Source organism: Somniosus microcephalus, unplaced genomic scaffold (genome assembly GCF_052327205.1).
Source record: "Somniosus microcephalus isolate GS21.2 unplaced genomic scaffold, FLI_Smic_1.0 unresolved_chr2, whole genome shotgun sequence".
NCBI lineage: Eukaryota > Metazoa > Chordata > Chondrichthyes > Squaliformes > Somniosidae > Somniosus > Somniosus microcephalus.
Genome location: NW_028225180.1, coordinates 84,610,881 through 84,631,178, shown reverse-complemented (window position 1 = coordinate 84,631,178; position 20,298 = coordinate 84,610,881). Strand labels below are relative to the sequence as shown.

The following is a 20,298-nucleotide window of genomic DNA, read 5'->3' as shown; positions in this document are numbered from 1 at the left end:
TGTTTAATGGGACAGTGTAGAGGGAGCTTTACGCTGTATCTAATCCGTGCTGTACCTGCCCTGGGAGTGTTTGATGGGGACAGTGTAGAGGGAGCTTTACTCTGTATCTAATCCGTGCTGTACCTGCCCTGGGAGTGTTTGATGGGACAGTGTAGAGGGAGCTTTACTCTGTATCTAACCCGTGCTGTACCTGCCCTGGGAATGTTTGATGGGACAATGTAGAGGGAGCTTTACTCTGTATCTAACCCGTGCTGTACCTGCCCTGGGAGTGTTTGATGGGACAGTGTAGAGGGAGCTTTTACTCTGTATCTAACCCGATCTGTACCTGCCCTGGGAGTGTTTGATGGGAGAGTGTAGAGGGAGCTTTACTCTGTATCTAACCCGTGCTGTACCTGTCCTGGGAGTGTTTGATGGGAGAGTGTAGAGGGAGTTTTACTCTGTATCTAACCCGTGCTGTACCTGCCCTGGAGTGTTTGATGGGAGAGTGTAGAGGGAGCTTTACTCTGTATCTAACCCGTGCTGTACCTGCCCTGGGAGTGTTTGATGGGACAGTGTAGAGGGAGCTTTACTCTGTATCTAACCCGTGCTGTACCTGCCCTGGGAGTGTTTGATGGGAGAGTGTAGAGGGAGCTTTACTCTGCATCTAATCCGTGCTGTACCTGCCCTGGGAGTGTTTGATGGGACAATGAAGAGGGAGCTTTACTCTGTATCTAACCCGTGCTGTACCTGCCCTGGGAGTGTTTGATGAGACAGTGTAGAGGGAGCTTTACTCTGTATCTAACCCGTGCTGTACCTGCCCTGGGAGTGTTTGATGGGAGAGTGTAGAGGGAGCTTTACTCTGTATCTAACCCGTGCTGTACCTGCCCTGGGAGTGTTTGATGGGACAGTGTAGAGGGAGCTTTACTCTGTATCTAACCCGTGCAGTACCTGCCCTGGGAGTGTTTGATGGGACAGTGTAGAGGGAGTTTTACTCTGTATCTAACCCGTGCTGTACCTGCCCTGGAGTGTTTGATGGGAGAGTGTAGAGGGAGCTTTACTCTGCATCTAATCTGTGCTGTACCTGCCCTGGGAGTGTTTGATGGGACAGTGTAGAGGGAGTTTTACTCTGTATCTAACCCGTGCTGTACCTGCCCTGGAGTGTTTGATGGGACAGTGTAGAGGGAGCTTTACTCTGTATCTAACCCGTGCTGTACCTGCCCTGGGAGTGTTTGATGGGACAGTGTGGAGGGAGCTTTACTCTGTATCTAACCCGTGCTGTACCTGCCCTGGGAGTGTTTGATGGGACAGTGTGGAGGGAGCTTTACTCTGTATCTAACCCGTGCTGTACCTGCCCTGGGAGTGTTTGATGGGACAGTGTAGGGGGAGCTTTATTGTTACTGTGTTCGTGTGTGAAATGGAAGGATGTTCCTTTACATTATAAATATTCTTCTCACATTGATGAATACAAAAGAATTGAAAAACAAATCTTAAACGTGGTGATGTGGCGTCGCTATCAAGGTGGTGATTTATTTTCCCTTTACCCTGTTAGTGTGCACTTCTGGAGCAGAAGCTGAAGCAGATTTCCGAGGAGCTGAACTGTCAGAGGCAGAATGCAGAAAGCGTTCGACGGCTGATGGAGCAAAAATCTAAGGACAAGGAGAAAGAACATCAGCAGGTTAGAATAAGCAGAGTGGCGTAGACTAGAGCATCATCCACACATGCGTTCTCTAATGCTTCTATCGCTCACTGCTTCACCCCCTTGTCGTGTAATGCAGTTTTCTCCACTTTAAGAACATCTGGTTCCTGTATATGTCTATAATCCAGTTATAGAGAGCCAGGGGGCGATTTTGTCAGTGGGTAGCTTTTGGAAGGCGGGGCTCCCACTTGTCGGGTTTCAGTCCCGCCTCCATCGACTTCTGGCCAACCCACGCTATTTTCCCTTGATTGACCTTGTTAAACCCGCCCAGCGGGCTCAGCAGGCCAATTAAGGGGAAGCCGGTTACAGAGAACGTCAGCGTATGACGGTTCAGCTGAGATGAATTGTCATCGTTTGACAGCTCTGTGAAGCTGTCAATCACTGACATTCTCTGTAGTTTGATGAGGTCTTGAATTCAAGACCTCATCAAACATCTTCAGAAATGAGATGGTTGTTGCATTGGAGAATGCAACGGCCATCTGTCATCTCTACCGCGGAGACCCGAGACTCTCCGCATACCCACCGACTGAAGCCTGCAGGAAGAAACAAAGGTAAGTACACTTTTACTAACACTTTGCACTTACCTCAGATACTCACCTCTCCACTCTTGCACCCATCACTCACCTCCACAGCACACTTTTGTACACCCCCCCCCGACCCCCGCAGACCCACTACTCGCCTCGGTGACCCTGGCGGGTTTTGGAGCCTTTGGGAAGCCCGCACTTGTGAGGGCAAAAAGGGGATAATCCTATTTTCTGTCTGTTAACTAGCTGTTAACAGGCAGTTAATTGGCTTTAATCCCTTCCTGCCTCCAAGGAGACGGGACCCAGCGCGGGTCAGCTACTCGCCTCCTGGCAAGATGGCACGGGTGCGGGTTGGGCACCCGCCCCCAAATTCTGCCATTTTCCTGGCAGTCCCGCCTCCCCAGGGCTGGCAAGATTGCGCCCCCAGTGTCTGGACAATGGCCCCAAATCTGCTTTATGTTCAGGACAATATGGGGTAAACTGGTGACGAGCTCCCTTGGGATGGGAGGAGAGGGGTCGGAGAGTCGGCTCCATGGCGACACTCTGGGTGATCAACGTTCCCGCTAAGCCGCACGGCCGCGCAGTCACCTGCAAGATCCCGCGCAGGCCGCACACCGGCTTTTACATTGTAGGTACCGCGCGCGTGCAAAAAATTTGAATGGGGGCCGCGCATTATGTGGGGGGCAGGAGCCAGTGCGGTTTACGGGGGACATTGCTGGTGATGGAAGCCTGGAACACGCACGGCAATCTGATCCCAAGCCAGAGTGGCCTGCAGCACGTCAGTGAGCTGTTGATGTGTGATCAGCCAGCTCGACCTGTCAAGGAACCCGGAGGGGTAGACCTGACACTGAGGACTTGGGTTCTTCCCACTTGCTCCAGATAACCCTGCAAGCCATTGCCTTAGTGGTTAGGGTGGTCCCATCCGAACAAGCAGTGGGGAGGTCCGCACTGAGAAGCTGCCTGGTTTTGGATGGGACATCTCCACGTTCCTAAGCCTTGACTCTGCCAACCTGCACCTCAACTCTCTGGGCTGTAGTTAAGTGAGGAGTGTCCCTGCGGGGAGAGTGTGTGCGCTCCGCATCGAGTAACCAGACAGAATCTGGGTACGGTTGTGTAACGGTTGTATTACTGGACCAGTGATCCAGAGAACGCGAGTTCAGATTCCCACCACGGGCGGTCTGAAAATTTGAATTCCAATTCAAAGCTGGTGTCGGTAAAAAAAGTGACCGTGAAGTTGTCGTTAAAAACCCAACTGGTTCACTGATGTCCCTTCAGGGGAAGGAAACCTGCCGTCCTTACCCGGTCTGGGCCTGTATGTGGCTCCGGTCCCCACACCCACGTGATTTGACTCTTAACCACCCTTTGAAGTGGCCCTAGCCAGACACTCGGGACGGGCAGTAAATGCCGAGAACGAATTAAAAAAAAAAAAAAAAGTGGTTTGGATTTCTCTCTCGCCTGGTTTGTTGACAGGTTTCCACACATGTCAAACACCAGGCTGACCAAGAAATAGGATACCTGCGGAGTTAATGGGCTCATGCTGGACTCTGGTCTCACTGGCACCAGCAGTCCGCCATTATCTCACCATCTTGTGCGGGAACCGAGTCTGAGAGTAGCAGAGGGCTATTTAACCGTCAGGGCGTAACAGCCCGAACCTGATGCTGTTGTTCACCCGACGTTCGCAGATTTGTACTTTTCAGCGCCGGATGGTGATCGGGAGCAGGCGTTCCCGGCTGATTTCCCTGCTCCCCACTTCCCCCTTCCTAATCTTTTTTTAAAATATTCGTTCTCGGGATGTGGGCGTCGCTGGCAAGGCCAGCCTTTATTGCCCATCCCCTAACTGCCCTTGAATACAACTGAGTGTCTCGCTCGGCCATTTCAGAGGGCAGTTAAGAGTCAACCAAATCACTGTGGGTCTGGAGTCACATACCGGCCAGACCGGGTAAGGGCGGCAGATTTCCTTCCCTGAAGGACATTAGTGAACCAGATGGGTTTTTACAACTTGGTTACCATTACAGTGTGGTAAACCACTGTTATCGTTTTCATTGTTGTTCACTACTGTTACCGTTATTGCACATTGTTACCTCTTGCTACTCACTGTGTACATTCAATGCATGCCTCAGCTGGCTCCACCCATGGCTCTGCCTACATGACCTGGTATAAAGGTGGCTGCTCGGCAACCCACTTCCTTCTTGGAACCAGTCGTCCACGAGAGGCATGCTCTGTTCTTTAGTTAATAAAAACGTTTTCATTACTATCCTAATTCATCGCTTTTTATGGATTAATTGATAAGCGTATCAATTTTATTAACTAAAGTTAAAATGTCGGCACCTGAGCAGCAACAACAGCAGGCGTTGCTGCGAGCCCTCAGACCAGCATGCCTGGACCTCGACCCTCAAGCGGCGGGTTCATCTACCAATTTCGAACACTGGCTGAGCTGCTTTGAATCCTTCCTAGAAGCCTCCGCCGTGATATCGGAGGAGAACAAATTAAAAGTTCTGACCGCCCAGGTGAGCCCTCAAGTATATACACTCATCCGGGACGTTACTACGTACACAGCGGCTCTCGACCTGCTAAAAGGGCAATACACGCGCCCAGTGAATACGATTTACGCCAGACACCTCCTGGGATCCCGCAGGCAGCAACCGGGGGAATCGGTAGAGGCATTTTTACGGGCGTTACAGACACTCTGCAGGGACTGCGACTGTAAGGCGGTATCGGCTGCGGCGCACGCGGAGGGACTTATCTGTGATGCCTTCGTTAAGGGCCTCCAGTCCGACTACTCTCGGCAGAGACTGCTCAAAAGCAGGGAGCTCGACCTGAAGACGGCCGTAGCCATGGCGCTCTCATTAGATGCGGCCCACCGAAACCTCGAAGCATACTCACATAACGGTGCCGCGCCATGGTCATCGCGACCTTGGGGCATGGGACCGCCGCCCCCGGTACCAACTACTGCAGCGATGTCCCATAACCAGGCCCAAAAATGCAATTTCTGTGGCCAGTTAAAACACCCTAGAGCGCGCTGCCCGGCGAAGACCGCTACCTGCTCTGGCTGTGGGAAGAAAGGCCATTACGCCAACGCCGGCAGAGGGAAACCCGCGAACGCCAGCAGCGCCGCGTGTGAACCGTGGGGGCAGCCATCTTATCCGCCATTTTGTGCACCTCCGGCCACGTGGGGATCGGAATCATGGCCGCCGCCATTTTGTCCGCCGCACTCAACCGCCATTTTGTCTCTGGACTCGACCACCGTCTCGTCTGACGACCACATCGGCTCACTCAGCCATACACTGGCCTCCGTTACGCTGGATCAAGCTCTCCCTCATCATCTGTCCAGGTCCATGATGGACATTACGGTAAACGGCCGCGCCACTACTTGCCTGTTTGACAGCGGGAGCACGGAGAGTTTTATTCACCCTGACATGGTGCGTAGCCACTCCCTCACGGTCCTGCCAACGCGCCATCGGATTTCTATGGCGTCCAAGTCCCATTCAACGGACGTCGGCGGCTACTGTGTGGTGACCCTTTCGGTTAGGGGCACAGAATATAAAAATTTTAAACTTCTTGTCCTGCCCCGTCTTTGCGCTGCCATTCTGCTAGGGTTGGATTTTCAGTGCCACCTTAAAAGTGTCACATTGGCATACGGTGGACCCCTCCCCCCACTCACAGTCTGCAACCAACAGCTTTTAAATCGCCCGCCGCGCACCATTTGCAGTCTTTCCACACTCAAAGTCTCCCCCCCTCCCTTGTTCGCTAACCTCACCCGCGACTGTAAACCCATCGCTACCAAGAGCAGGCGGTACAGCGCCGGGGACAGAGCTTTTATTAGCTCTGAGGTGGAGCGGCTCCTGAAGGAGGGCATTATCGAAGGGAGCACCAGCCCCTGGCGAGCCCAGGTTGTAGTCGTTAAGACCGGCAATAAACACCGCCTGGTCATTGACTACAGCCAAACCATAAACCGGTACACTCAGCTGGACGCGTACCCCCTTCCCCGCATATCTGATATGGTCAATCAGATTGCGCAATACAGGGTATTCTCCACCATTGACCTTAAGTCAGCATACCACCAACTCCCTATCCACCCTGAGGACCGCCAGTATACTGCCTTCGAGGCAAACGGCCGCCTCTACCACTTCCTTAGGGTCCCCTTCGGCGTCACCAACGGGGTTTCGGTCTTCCAAAGGGAGATGGACCGGATGGTTGACCAGAACGCGCTGCAGGCCACCTTTCCCTATCTGGATAATGTCACCATCTGCGGCCACGACCAGCAGGACCATGACGTTAATCTAGAGAAATTCCTCCGTACGGCCCAGCGGCTGAATCTAACATACAATAAGGAGAAATGTATGTTTCGCACCACGCACCTTGCCATTCTCGGCTGCGTAGTGGAGAACGGAGTCATCGGCCCCGACCCCGACAGAATGCGCCCCCTTATGGAGCTCCCCCTCCCCCACTGCCAAAAAGCACTGAAGAGGTGCCTGGGGTTTTTCTCTTACTATGCTCAGTGGGTGCCCAACTATGCGGACAAAGCCAGACCCCTCATCAAGTCCACCTCCTTCCCCCTGACATCAGAGGCGTGTGCAGCCTTCACTCTTATTAAGAGTGATATTGCGAAGGCCACAATGCACGCAGTGGATGAGTCCATCCCTTTCCAAGTGGAGAGCGATGCATCCGACTTCGCCCTAGCTGCAACCCTTAACCAGGCGGGGAGACCCGTGGCCTTTTTCTCAAGGACCCTCCAGGGCCCCGAGATTCGACACTCCTCTGTCGAAAAGGAGGCCCAGGCTATTGTGGAAGCGGTGCGACACTGGAGGCATTACCTGGCCGGAAAACGATTTACCCTTCTCACTGACCAGCGTTCAGTTGCTTTTATGTTCAATAATAAGCAGAGGGGCAAAATCAAGAACGACAAGATCTTGAGGTGGAGAATTGAACTTTCCACCTACAATTACGATATCTTGTACCGGCCCGGGAAACTCAATGAGCCCCCAGATGCTCTATCACGAGGTACATGCGCCAACGCGCAAGTTGATAGACTGCGGACCCTCCACAATGACCTCTGCCACCCCGGGGTCACCAGATTCTGCCACTTCATTAAGGCCCGCAACCTGCCCTACTCCATCGAGGAGGTCAGGACTATGACCAGGAACTGCCAAATCTGTGCCGAATGCAAACCGCACTTTTATAGGCCAGACAGAGCACGCCTGATCAAGGCCACTCGCCCCTTCGAGCGCTTGAGCATCGACTTTAAGGGGCCTCTCCCTTCCTCTGACCGCAACGTGTACTTCCTCAACATAGTTGATGAGTACTCCCGTTTCCCTTTTGCCATCCCTTGCCCAGACATGACCAGTACCACGGTCATTAAATGTCTGAATGACCTCTTCGCCTTGTTCGGGTTCCCTAGCTATATACATAGCGACCGGGGCTCATCTTTCATGAGCGACGAACTTCGTCAGTACCTGCTCGCGAGAGGTATTGCTACGAGCAGGACCACCAGCTACAACCCCCGGGGGAACGGCCAGGTGGAAAGAGAGAACGCGACGGTTTGGAAGGCCGTCCTCTTAGCCTTAAAATCTAAGGGCCTTCCGACCTCTCGCTGGCAGGAGGTCCTCCCTGCGGCGCTCCACTCCATCCGGTCACTGCTTTGTACTGCCACTAATGCCACCCCTCATGAGCAAATGTTCGTTTTCCCCAGGAAGTCCACATCGGGAACCTCGCTACCGACATGGCTGACTTCTCCTGGGCCCGTCCTACTGCGGAGGCACGTGAGGACCCATAAAATGGACCCCCTGGTCGAGAGGGTGAACCTCCTACACGCCAACCCCCAGTATGCCTACGTGGCATACCCAGACGGGCGGGAGGACACGGTCTCCATACGAGACCTCGCACCCTCGGGCGCCCCTGAATCACCACCGTTATTCTCCACCACTTCTCCCAACCCAACCCCTGTAGACGGCATGCCGGAGCCCCAGGACCCTTCGTTGACCACTCAGACACCAGATCCGACGTTGGATACTGCACCACCGCCGCCGCTGCTACGACAATCAGGACGGCATACAAGGCCTCCTGATAGACTTACCTACACGAACCTTTAGCACACTTCACCCCGCCGGACTCAATTTTAAACAAGGGGTGAATGTGGTAAACCACTGTTATCGTTTTCATTGTTGTTCACTACTGTTATCGTTATTGCACATTGTTACCTCTTGCTACTCACTGTGTACCAATGCATGCCTCAGCTGGCTCCACCCATGGCTCCGCCTACATGACCTGGTATAAAGGTGGCTGCTCGGCAACCCACTTCCTTCTTGGAACCAGTCGTCCACGAGAGGCATGCTCTGTTCTTTAGTTAATAAAAACCTTTTCATTACTATCCTAATTCATCGCTTTTTATGGATTAATTGATAAGCGTATCATACTGATACTAGCTTTTTTAATTCCAGATTTATTTACTTAACTAAATTTAAATTCCCCAGCGGCCGTGGTGGGATTTGAACTCGTGTCTCCGGATCATTCGTCCAGGCCGCTGGATTACTAGCCCAGTAACATAACCACTGTGTTACTGTTCCCTGCAGAGGTGTCGAGTGCAATTCCAGCGCCCCAGTCGATGCGCGGGCTGAGATTGGGTTTCTCACCGCAGAGTGGACTCGCTGTGGTACATTTACCCACTCGGCCTGTCCCTTTATCACCCGTCCTTAGTGTTGTGCTTTGAAGCGTAAGTACGTGTCTTATTGAGATTGGCAGCTTGTCCTTCTAAGGGTGATGAGTGCCCAGGAGGCTGGGGTTTGGTCCTCGTGGCAGAGTGCGCCTGTACGTCACGCGACGTTAAAGTTGCAGAAACGTTGGCCGATGACAGGCTATATGTAAAGGTGTTTTTCCTCTCTCTGATTGATTGCAGGAGCTGTCTGACCAGCAGCGTGCGTATCACAGCCTGGAACACCAGTGCAAGCAAGAGAAAAACCAACTTAACCAGGAGATCCAGCAGCTCAAGACCGAACACCTGGCTTTACAGTCCAGAATCGATAAAGTAAGCAATGCCGACACACGTCATTTACTCTCAAGTGGCTTTAAAGAAGGAGTTTCACCATCTTAGGGCCACTCTTGGGGCGGGATCTGCCTTTTAAAGGGGAATTTTGCAATCCGCTCAACAGAAGGCGCTTTCATTAAGAAGCTTGTTTTTTTTGTGTGTCTTTTTTGCTGAGTTTGGGAGGCAGGTGGGGGAGGAAATTCTGTTGTGTTCATCACAAAGTTCTTCACCCAGAGAGTGGCGAGAATGTGGAACTCGCTACCACAGGGAGTGGTTGAGGCGAATAGCACAGATGTATTTAAGAGGTAGCTGGATAAACACACGAGGGAGAAAGGAATAGAAGGATATGCTGAGAGAATAGAAGGATATGCTGAGAGGGTTGGGAGGAGGCTCGTGTGGAGCATAAATGCCGGCACGGACCGGTTGGGCCTGTTTCTGTGCTGAACGTCTTATGTAATTATCCATTCCGGTGAATCCTTCGATGGCACTGTTGATAAAGGACACAGCTTAGTACGGACCTGTGGATCAGCCGCCATCCAGGCCTCTGCTGCGTTAGATGATGTTAGCCGGCCAGCATTAGGGCCGTCACAGTTGACCTCAGCTGGGTTTACAACCTGTTACCCCAGCTTGCGGGAAAGTATGTGCGTGGCTGCCCAGTGGGGACAGAACGGGCCTCGGCTGTGATCAAGCACCTTTTTGTGGTCAAGCAGCCCGCTGACGTCCCTAGGCTCGCACATGAAGAATGACCAGGTGTACAAGGTACTGGAGAGCCATCTGCCGTCAGTAAACCTTCATCCCAGCAGGTATCAGCACCTCCAGGAAAGTATTACAACGTATTCGCAGCACAGAAACAGGTAATTCGGCTCAACGGCGCCGTGCCGGTGTTTCTGCTCCACACGAGCCTCCTCCTACCCCTCTTCAGCTTCTATTCCTTTCTCCCTCATGCTTATCTAGCTTCCCTTAAACACATCTATGCCATTCGCCTCAACCACTCCCTGTGGTGACGAGTTCCACATTCTCACCACTCTCTGGGTAAAGAAGTTTCTCCTGAATTCCCGATTGGATTTATTACAGGAAACTTTGGTTTATCCGGAGGTTAACTGTCCGGAATGCTCAAGCCACCGGCAAAAATCAGGACCATTTCGTTAGGTTTTTTTTCTTTTCGTTGCTTTTTTTTCACCAGTCAGGCTCTGCAAGGTCTCGCTGAAGCTGTTGCTAAGCTACAGAGACGCTTGCAAGGTACGGCTGACTGTTTAGAAACTGTTGCTAAGCAACGGGTTTTGTTGCCAGATACGGAGCTCAAAATCTCCGTATGTTTCAACATTAGCGCTGGTTTGTCCGGCAGTTTTGATGGGACGGCAACAGCTCGGTGCTGGATAGCACAAAGATTCCTGTAGTGACTATCTTATATTGATGGCCCCTAGTTCTGGTCTCCCCCACAAGTGGAAACATCTTCTCTACGTCCACCCTATCGAACCCCTTCATAATCTTAAACACCTCTATCAGGTCACCCCTCAGCCTTCTCTTTTCTCGAGAAAAGAGCCCTAGCCTGTTCAATTTTTCCTGATGGTTATAACCTCTCAGTTCTGGTATCATCCTTGTAAATCTTTTTTGTGCATAGAAACATAGAAGATAGGAGCAGGAGGAGGCCATTCGGCCCCTCGAGCCTGCTCCGCCATTCAATGCGATCATGGCTGATCATCCAATTTCAGTACCCTGTCCCTGCTTTCTCCCCATATCCCTTGACCCCCTTAGCCTTAAGAAATATATCTAACTCCTTGAATATATTTAATGAATTGGCCTCAACTGCCTTCTGTGGTAGAGAATTCCACAGGTTCACCACTCTCTGGGTGAAGAAATTTCTCCTCATCTCAGTCCTAAATGGCTTACCCCTTATCTTTAGACTGTGACCCCTGGTTCTGGACTCCCCTGCCATCGGGAACATCCTTCCTGCATCTAGTCTGTCTAGGCCTCTTAGAATTTTATAAGTTTCAATGAGATCCCATCTCATTCTTCTAAACTCTAGCAAATATAAGCCTAATCAACCCAATCTCTCTTCATACGTCATTCCTGCCATCCCAGGTATCAGTCTGGTGAATCTTCGCTGCACTCCCTCCGTGGCAAGAACATCCTTCCTCAGATAAGGCGACCAAAACTGCACACAATACTGAAGGTGTGGTCTCACCTAGGCCCTGTACAACTGCAGCAAGACATCCTTGTTCCTGTACTCGAATCCTCTCGCTACGAAGGCCAACATACCATTTGCCTTCTTAACCGCCTGCTGCACCTGCATGCTTATCTTCAGCGACTGGTGCACAAGGACACTCTGGTCTCGTTGCACTTCCCCTTCTCCCAATCTATTGCCGTTCAGATAATAATCTACCTTCCTGTTTTTGCCACCAAAGTGGATAACCTCGCATTTATCCACATTATACTGCATCTGCCATGCATCTGCCCAATCACCCAACCTGTCCAAATCATACTGGAGTTTCTCGGCATCCTCCTCACAGCACACATGCCCACCCAGCAATGTGTCGTCTGCAAACTTGGAAATATTACATCTAGTTCCCTCGTCTAGATCATTAATATATATTGTGAATAACTGGGGTCCTAGCACCGATCCCTGCAGTACCCCACTAGTCACTGCCTTCCATTTGGAAAAAGACCCGTTTATTCCAACTCTTTGCTTCCTGTCTGCCAACCAGTTTTCTATCCAAGTCAGTACCTTACCCCCAATCTTTAACTTTGCACGCTAGTCTCTTATGCGGGACCTTATCGAAAGCCTTCTGAAAGTCCAAATACACCACATCCACTGGTTCTCCCTTAACTATTCTACCAGTTACATCCTCAAAAAATTCCAGTAGATTAGTCGAGCACGATTTACCTTTTGTAAGTCCATGTTGACTTTGTCCGATCCTGTCACTGTTTTCCAAGTGCTCTGCTATTACATCTTTTATAATGGACTCTAGCATTTTTCCCACTACCGATGTCAGGCTTACCGGTCTGTAATTCCCTGTTTTCTCTCTACCACCTTTTTTGAATAGTGGGGTAACATTAGCTACTCTCCAAACCATGGGAACTGTTCCAGAGTCTATAGAATTTTGGAACCTTCTCCAGGAGGGAGGGAGGGAGTTTTTTTTTTTTTTTTTTTTTTTTTTTTAAATCACCTGTCCACTATTTAATAGTCAGATAGCAAATCGCAATCAGTCCAATACAGAGGGGAGCAAACCCTTGGTGTAAGGTGTATGTTTTAGTTAAACGCCTGCTGGTTTAATTCAGATTTTGTTGATCGATGAGCTGGATGAAATTTCCCCGTGATTTTGAAATCCTGCCGCTTGCAGCTGTCCCAACTTCAGTAAAACGTTTCTCGGCCGTGTCGTTCTGCATTTGCTGGGGTGGCACTTTCAGCTGACGCAGCTTCTTTCTGACAGATGGCAGCACGGAAAGAGCTGGTGGACAGAGAGCTGGAGGAGGTCAAAGCGAAGTTTCACTGGGCAGAAAAGGAACTTGCAACTCAGCAGAGGAAGGGGGACGATCTGCAGATAAATCTCCAGGTGATGTTTCAACTCTAGACCTTACTATTCCGACGCACTCCCGGCCGCCCTCCCATCTTCCATAAGCTCATCCAAAACCCTGCTGCCCGTGTCCTAACTCGCACCAAGTCCCGTTCACCCATCAGCCCCCTGTTGCTCGCTGACCTGCATCGGTTCCCGGTTAAGCAACACCTTGAATTTTAAAATTCTCATCCACGTTTTCAAATCCCTCCGTGGCCTCCTCGCCCCCCTCCCGATCTCCGTAACCTCCTCCAGCCCTACGACCCTCCGAGATCCCGGCGCTCCTCCAATTCTGGCCTCTTGACCATCCCCGATTCTAATCGCTCCACCATTGGCGGCTGTGCCTTCAGCTGTCGAGGTCCTAAGCACTGGAATTCCCTCCTTAAACCTCTCTGCCTCTCTTTCCTCCTTTTAAGATGCTCCTTAAAACCTACCTCTCATCTCCTTATGTGGCTCAGATTTTTATCTGATAACGCTCCTGTGAATCGCCTCTGGACGGTTCACTACGTTAAAGACACTATATTTGACGCATGTCGTTATTAATGTAGGTGTTGCTGTATTGAAACAAACCTGCCTTTTAATGTTAATTGCCAGTCTGCCATTTATGCGTTCCCTGCTGTTAGGAACATAGGAACAGGAGGAGGCCGTTCAGCTCCTCGAGCCTATTCCGCCATTCAATGAGATCATGGCTTGTCTGCGATCTAACTCCATCTACCCGCCTTTGGCCCACATCCCTTCATACCTTTGGTTAACATAAATCTCAGATTTAAAATTAACAATTGATCGAGCATCAATTGCCTTTTGCGGAAGAGAGTTCCAAACTTCTACCACCCTTTGTGTGTAGAAGTGTTTCCTAATTTCACTCCTGAAAGGTCTGGCTCTAATTTTTAGACTGTGCCCCCTAGTCCTAGAATCCCCAACCAGCCGAAATCCTTCCTCTATCTACCCTATCTGTTCCCCTTAATATCTTGAAAAGCTTCCATCAGATCACCCCATAACCTTCTAAATTCCAGGGAATACAACTCTAATTTGTGTAATCTCTCCTCATAATTTAACCCCAGTGTTCGGGTATCATTCTGGTAAACCTACGCACCACTCACTCCAAGGCCAATATAGCCTTCATAAGGTGTGTTCCGGTAGCATTAATGATCTGGACTGCGGGGAAACTTGCCACCGGCTGGATATGCGACATGCGGAGTCAGGGTTGGATTTCTATATATCGGTCCCCTTGCTTTCAATGGAGCCACTCTGGGACCCATGAGGTGTATCCCCCATCGCTGATACCATCGCAACTATCGGGGCAGCAAGAAAGGAAAGGAAAAAGACTTGCATTTCTATAGCGCCTTTCCTGACCACTGGACGTCCCAAAGCGCTTTACCGCCAATTAAGTACTTTTTTTTGGAGTGTAGTCACTGTTGTAATGTAGGAAACGCAGCAGCTAATTGCGCACAGCAAGCTCCCACAAACAGCAATGTGATAATGACCGGATCATCTGTTTTTAGTGATGTTGACTGAGGTAAATATTCCAGGACACCAGGGAGAACTCCCCTGCTCTTCTTCAAAATAGTGGCCGTGGGATCTTTTACGTCCACCTGTGAGAGAGCAGATGGGGCCTCAGTTTAACGTCTCATCCGAAAGACTGCACCTCCGACAGTATGGCACTCCCTCAGTACTGCCCCTCCGACAGTGCGGCGCTCCCTCAGTACTGCCCCTTCAACAGTACAGCTCTCCCTCAGTACCGCCCCTCTGACAGTGCGGCGCTCCCTCAGTACCGCCCCTCCGACAGTGCGACACTCCCTCAGTACTGCCCCTTCGACAGTACAGCTCTCCCTCAGTACCGCCCCTTCAACAGTACAGCTCTCCCTCAGTACCGCCCCTCTGACAGTGCGGCGCTCCCTCAGTACTGCCCCTCCGACAGTGCGGCGCTCCCTCAGTACTGCCCCTCCGACAGTGCGGCGCTCCCTCAGTACTGCCCCTCCGACAGTGCGGCGCTCCCTCAGTACTGCCCCTCCGACAGTGCGGCGCTCCCTCAGTACTGCCCCTCCGACAGTGCGGCGCTCCCTCAGTACTGCCCCTCCGACAGTGCGGCTCTCCCTCAGTACTGCCCCTCCGTCAGTGCGGCGCTCCCTCAGTACTGCCCCTCCGACAGTGCGGCTCTCCCTCAGTACTGCCCCTCCGACAGTGCGGCACTCCCTCAGTACTGCCCCTCCGACAGTGCGGCGCTCCCTCAGTACTGCCCCTCCGACAGTGCGGCGCTCCCTCAGTACTGCCCCTCCGACAGTGCTGCTCTCCCTCAGTACTGTCCCTCCGACAGTGCGGCACTCCCTCAGTACTGCCCCTCCGACAGTGCGGAGCTCCCTCAGTACTGCCCCTCCGACAGTGCGGCACTCTCTCAGTACTGCCCTGGGAGGTCAGCCTGGATTTTTGTGCTCAGGTCTCTGGAGTGGGACTTGAACCCACAACCCTCTGGCTCTGAGGCGAGGGTGCTACCCACTGAGCCGCGGCTGGTGCCCCTGTTCCAGTCTTGCTGTGGTACCTCGGATGTTGGTGTTTGCCTATAGATTATTAAAGGTGCACGGACAGCAGTTTGCCAGAGTAACCTGGTAAATCTTGTTCTATTTCCGCTTGTAACGTGTTTTTTTTGGTCCTTTCAGGATGCGCTGAAGGAGAAAGACCGCGTGAGTACCTGGCAAGACCAAAGCACTCAGAGAATCGTTCACCTAGAAGCACAGCTGAAAAGGCTGGAGAAGCAGCTAACGCTGAGCCAGAAATCAAGAGAAGAAATCAAAAGTGAGGCCTTTACTTAATAACCCCATTGCCGTAGTTCTCTCCTGATGTCTGGTCCCCGGTGAAATTGTTGAGTAAGATTAACGATGGGCTTCGAGTGTTAAATCCTTTCAACTCGAGGTAGATAAAGGGCTCTCTTCCCTAACAGCTGTTAAAATAACGGCCAGTTCGCTTAAGAGGTATAGCACTAGAGTGTTGCGCCTTCTCAGTCGGAGCTTAACCTCAGTCTCTCACTGGTGCTCACACTCGCGGTCTCCCGGGGCCAGGGTTCGGAGGTTACTTCCAGCTGCGTTGGGACAGGACGGGTTGGATTTTGTGAATGGGTACGAGTTGGGCTGTGTGCTGTCCGCACCCACCTGGCCATTAATGCGTGGACTTTGCGGAGCCAGCTGATCTGGGCGAGCCTGCGCCCTGTGAATTGGGGCTGGCATTCGGGCTTTGTTGGAAATCGCGCCTGAACGGCCTTTTAATTACAGTAGGCTGAATCGTGAGATGTCCATTGCAATTGACAGTGCACACACACACACACGAGATTGCTATCTTCTGAGACGCTGGTCGATTATAGTGATCTGTAAGAGTCATGAAAGTTTAAGAAAGAAAATACTTTAAAATATTGGTTAAATAGTATAATACAGTTAATTTACCTGACTGACTTACTGTATTGAGAAACCCCCTATTTTCTTGCTCCAGTAGTATCGTCCGAGATACCCCCTTTATTCTTGCTACAATGGTACAGTCCTTAAGATTGTCACATGGTATCCAGCCATTTTACAGTCTAAGCCACGAGGCTGGAGAGAAGGTAAAAGGCTTTTGAGGGCTGGAGCAATACAGTTTTTGACCGTGTTCGTTTATACGTGTTTTGCTTTGTAATTCTGTTTGTAAGGTGTTATAGTAAACAGTTTAAAAGACAAAGCTACGTTTGGGAACGTTTTATTTCGACACGCGTCTACTCGTTGTTAAAAGCCTCAAAGCCTGGTGGCTGCATGTTTGGAAACTAAGAAGCGCCACTACATGATCGTTTGGGCTTTTGGCCAAATCGATCACTGTGACGGGATTCCACCATACAATGTCATGGCGGTAAGGGCAGGTGATGAAGGAACATTTTTGCTGTTCTGGAACTGGGAAATAGAGGGAAGTTACGTCACCATAGACCACTTCAGTGACGTTTTTATTTTAAATTTCAGCTGAAAACCTGGCTCTCGAGTCCAAACTTCAAGATCTTCAAAGGAAACTGGATCGCGAGGTCCAACCGAACTCTGGGAGCGCGGATCTGGCGGCGGTGGTGTGTGAGTTGAATAAGAATGGTGCAAACGAGGTCAACGAGTGTGAACTAATTGAAGAGCAAGCAAGCCATCGGTCTGAAGATGGGCAGTTTGATAACGCAGAGACGGCAGCGGGCTTGCCGGTGAAAGCCAAAGAGAAGACGTTGGACTCGATGACGGAAGGAAGTCAACAGGAAGAATTGGAACTGACGGCCTACACGGAAGACGATCACAGTTTAAACACTGAAGCAAAATTGGAAACTGAGCCAAGGGGGACGTCGATAGAATCCCGAACCTCGGCAGAAGCAGGGCATGCATTCCCAAACGCTGAGGAGAAATTGGGGACCCAGCTCCGGGAGTTCGACGTTGAAGTGAAGGAAGGATTCGAAGCAGAGCGGGCGGAAGCGGCTGTCGAGGAGGGCGCGGTGACGATTGGCCGGCTCGGCAAACCGACTGCAGCCTCCGCACGGCTCGGAGAAGGTGAGGCGGAATCGGAGGAAGTGAAATCGAAACATCAGACGCTGCAGCGCGAGCTGGAAAAGGTGAAGCAAGCGCTCGATGCTAAGGCGATCGAAGGCCAGAAAGACCAGCAGACCCTAGCTGAGCTGAGGAGGAAGCTAAAGCAGGCAGTGCAAAGATGCGCCGCCGAGGCGGAGCGCTCCAGTGCACTGGTCCCTCTGCAGACAGGGCAGCTCAGCGCACTGGAAAAAGACCTGGAGCACGAGAGGGTCAAGGTGGCAAAGCTGCAAGAGACCAACAAGATGTTGGAGATTGAGTGCGGCAAAGTCCCGCAACCAACAAGATGCAAAGATGGCCACGTGGGATCAAATGAAGATGAAATTCAGATTCTACAAAACGCTGCTTCTCAGAAGATACAGCAGCTGGAGCAACAGATTGTGGATCTCAACAGTGAAAAGAGTTGTATAGAGGAGATCATAAAGGCAAATGACGGACCAGTTGACGACGGTGATGATGAGAGCAGAGACCTCCTCCTGGAATATCTGAAGCACAAAGACGTTCAGAACCTCGAGCTTAACGAGATCGCGTTAAATCGCCCGAATCATCTGTGTTGCGGCCTGAGGGAAACTCTGGAGCACAAGCTCAGCGAGGAGAAAGCTCGCTTTGTGGAAATCCTGAAGCGGGGCGATGGGAGTGCCAGCGAGAAGGACCGCCGCGAGCTCTTCCTGGAATACCTGAAGCATAAAGTTGTCGAGCAGTTTGAGTTTAACGAGCAGCTGCTGGAGCACCAGAAACACCTGGGCGAACTTCAGAAAAAGTGCGAAGAGCTGACCAGAGAGAAGGAGCAGGAAGGAAAAGCCAAAAGACAAGCTCAAGATAAGTTTGATAGTCTACAGTCCAAAATTCACAGGGAGACACAGCAGTTAACAGTGGCCCTGGAAGCTCAGAGTAAGAACATTGAGGGCCTTCTGTTGAGCCTGGAAGAGAAGGACCACGTCATTCAGGTTTTAAATGGACGCCTGCAAAGTACTTTAAAGGTCCTGTCGTGCCTTCGTAAGGAGAATTGCAAGCTGAAAGCCAGCTTGAAGATTGTTTTGGAGAGGTCCAAACAAAAGTGTGTCGGCAGCGCCGGCCCCTCGGGGGGTACCGTGCTGGAGCAGACCGATTGTGGGCCATTCCCTCAGGCCCACAACCAAAACGAGCACGGCCATGATGGCGTGCCGCCCGTGGAAAGGGTGGGGTCGAGTGGGCAAGCTCCCCCGCCGCGTGGCGATGACACCGTACGAAAGCCAGAGCCTGGCCACGAGGAAAGTGTGTTTGGTGATTCGCTGCTCTTCCCCAAGGAGCAGGCGGTCAACCTGATCCCGTCCCAGGAGGATCGATACAAAGAACCAAAGGTGACCTCGCTGATCGGTTACGCCGCACCAGAACTGAAGGGAAGCCCTGAAAAGCAGGCGCAGCAATTAAGAAAAGTCGAAGCCAGCTCTAGCGAAAGGGCGTTCAATAATACGCTAGCTGTACCAAAAGAGCAGAGGGCAAGTTCTGTCCCAGCTGCAGGGGTTCCCTTGGGCAAACTAGAGGCAATCTCAGCAATTAATTCTGCATGGCAGAATTTAATGCAGCTGAAACAGGACATTGAAAGCCTACGGCAACATAGGGAACTAGATGGTGAGAGGAGCAACAGCGGTGACACAACGCAGCCTTGGCAGAGCGTCAGATATTCTGACGGTTTGCAGATGAAGATCGGTGAATTGGAGAAGGAGTTGACGGTCCTTCGTGCCGCGATGCCCCACGCCGAAGCTGAAACACGTGCCAAGGAGAGAACGGCGGAGGTCGCTGGCTCGAAGTTAGACGCTCTTGCTTTCGGAGAAAAGAAGTTCGTTGAAGAGCTGAGAGCCAAGGAAGAGCTGATTGAAGAAGTGGAAAGGGTGAATGGCAGGTTGAACGAAGCCTTGAAGGTTTCAGAAGAGGAGCACGCGGAGTCCAAAGAATTGAACCAGAAAGCGGTTCGCGCTTTGAATGCAGAATTAAACCGTTTAACTGAAAAATGCGCAATTCTGGAACGAGAGAAGGAAGAGCTTTGTCTGGAAGCTCGGAAAGCCCAGGAGGCAGTCAGTGGCGTGCAGTCTGAAAAAGAAGAGGTGATGAAGGCAGTACAATCCAGCGCGGCTCTGCTCGGAGGGAGCACTGAAGAGCGAAACCACCTTCAGCAAGAGTTGGAGGTACTGCAAGAGTGGCAGCAGAAGGTTTTAGAAGACGCTGCTGCCTTGGAAGCTGGGAAAGGAAGTGGCCAGGTGGGACGGCGAGCCTCTGTGCTGGAGATGCGAAACCGAATGGAGGCGCTGGAGGGAGAATGCAAGGCATTGCAGAGCGCAGTCGAAAGTTCAAGGCAGCTTCAGGGAGAGTTGGAGCAATCCCAGTCTGAGAAGTCTGCACTGCAGAATCAGGTGCTGTACTATTTTTTTTTTTTCCTCCCCTTATTTTCCAGATTTCCCCTCTCTCTTTCTCAAAGAGTTATACAGCACAGAAAGAGGCCCATCGTGTCTGCGCCAGCCATCAAGCCCTGCCTATTCTAATCCCATTTTCCAGCACTTGGTCCGTAGCCTTGTATGCTGTGGCGTTTCAAGTGCTCATTTAAATGCATCTTGAATGTTGTGAGGGTTCCTGCCTCTACCACCCTTTCAGGCAGTGAGTTCCAGATTCCAACCACCCTCTGGGTGAAAAAGTTTTTCCTCAAATCTCCTGTAAACCTCCTGCCCCTTACCTTGAAACTATGCCCCCTGGTTATTGACCCCTCTACGAAGGGGAAAAGTTCCTTTCTATCTATCCTATCTATGCCCCTCATAATTTTGTACACCTCAATCAGGTCCCCCCTCAGCCTTCTCTGCTCTAAGGAAAACAACCCCAGCCTGTCCAGTCTCTCTTCATAGCTGAAGCGCTCCAGCCCAGGTAACATCCTGGTGAATCTCCTCTGCACCCTCTCCAATGCAATCACATCCCTCCTATAGTGTGGCGA

At 51.4% G+C, this 20,298-nt stretch overlaps 1 protein-coding gene across 1 annotated transcript in view; it reads left to right on the top strand.

Annotated features, from left to right (window-relative positions):
* Positions 1–20,298, top strand: part of LOC147092939 (uncharacterized) — a 54,727-nt gene that overhangs the window by 20,742 nt on the left and 13,687 nt on the right. Inside the window, 5 exon segments of the mRNA XM_085976263.1 lie at positions 1,529–1,654; positions 9,092–9,220; positions 12,652–12,774; positions 15,429–15,564; positions 16,746–19,729. Of these exon segments, the coding sequence (XP_085832389.1) occupies positions 1,529–1,654; positions 9,092–9,220; positions 12,652–12,774; positions 15,429–15,564; positions 16,746–19,729 (3,498 nt within the window).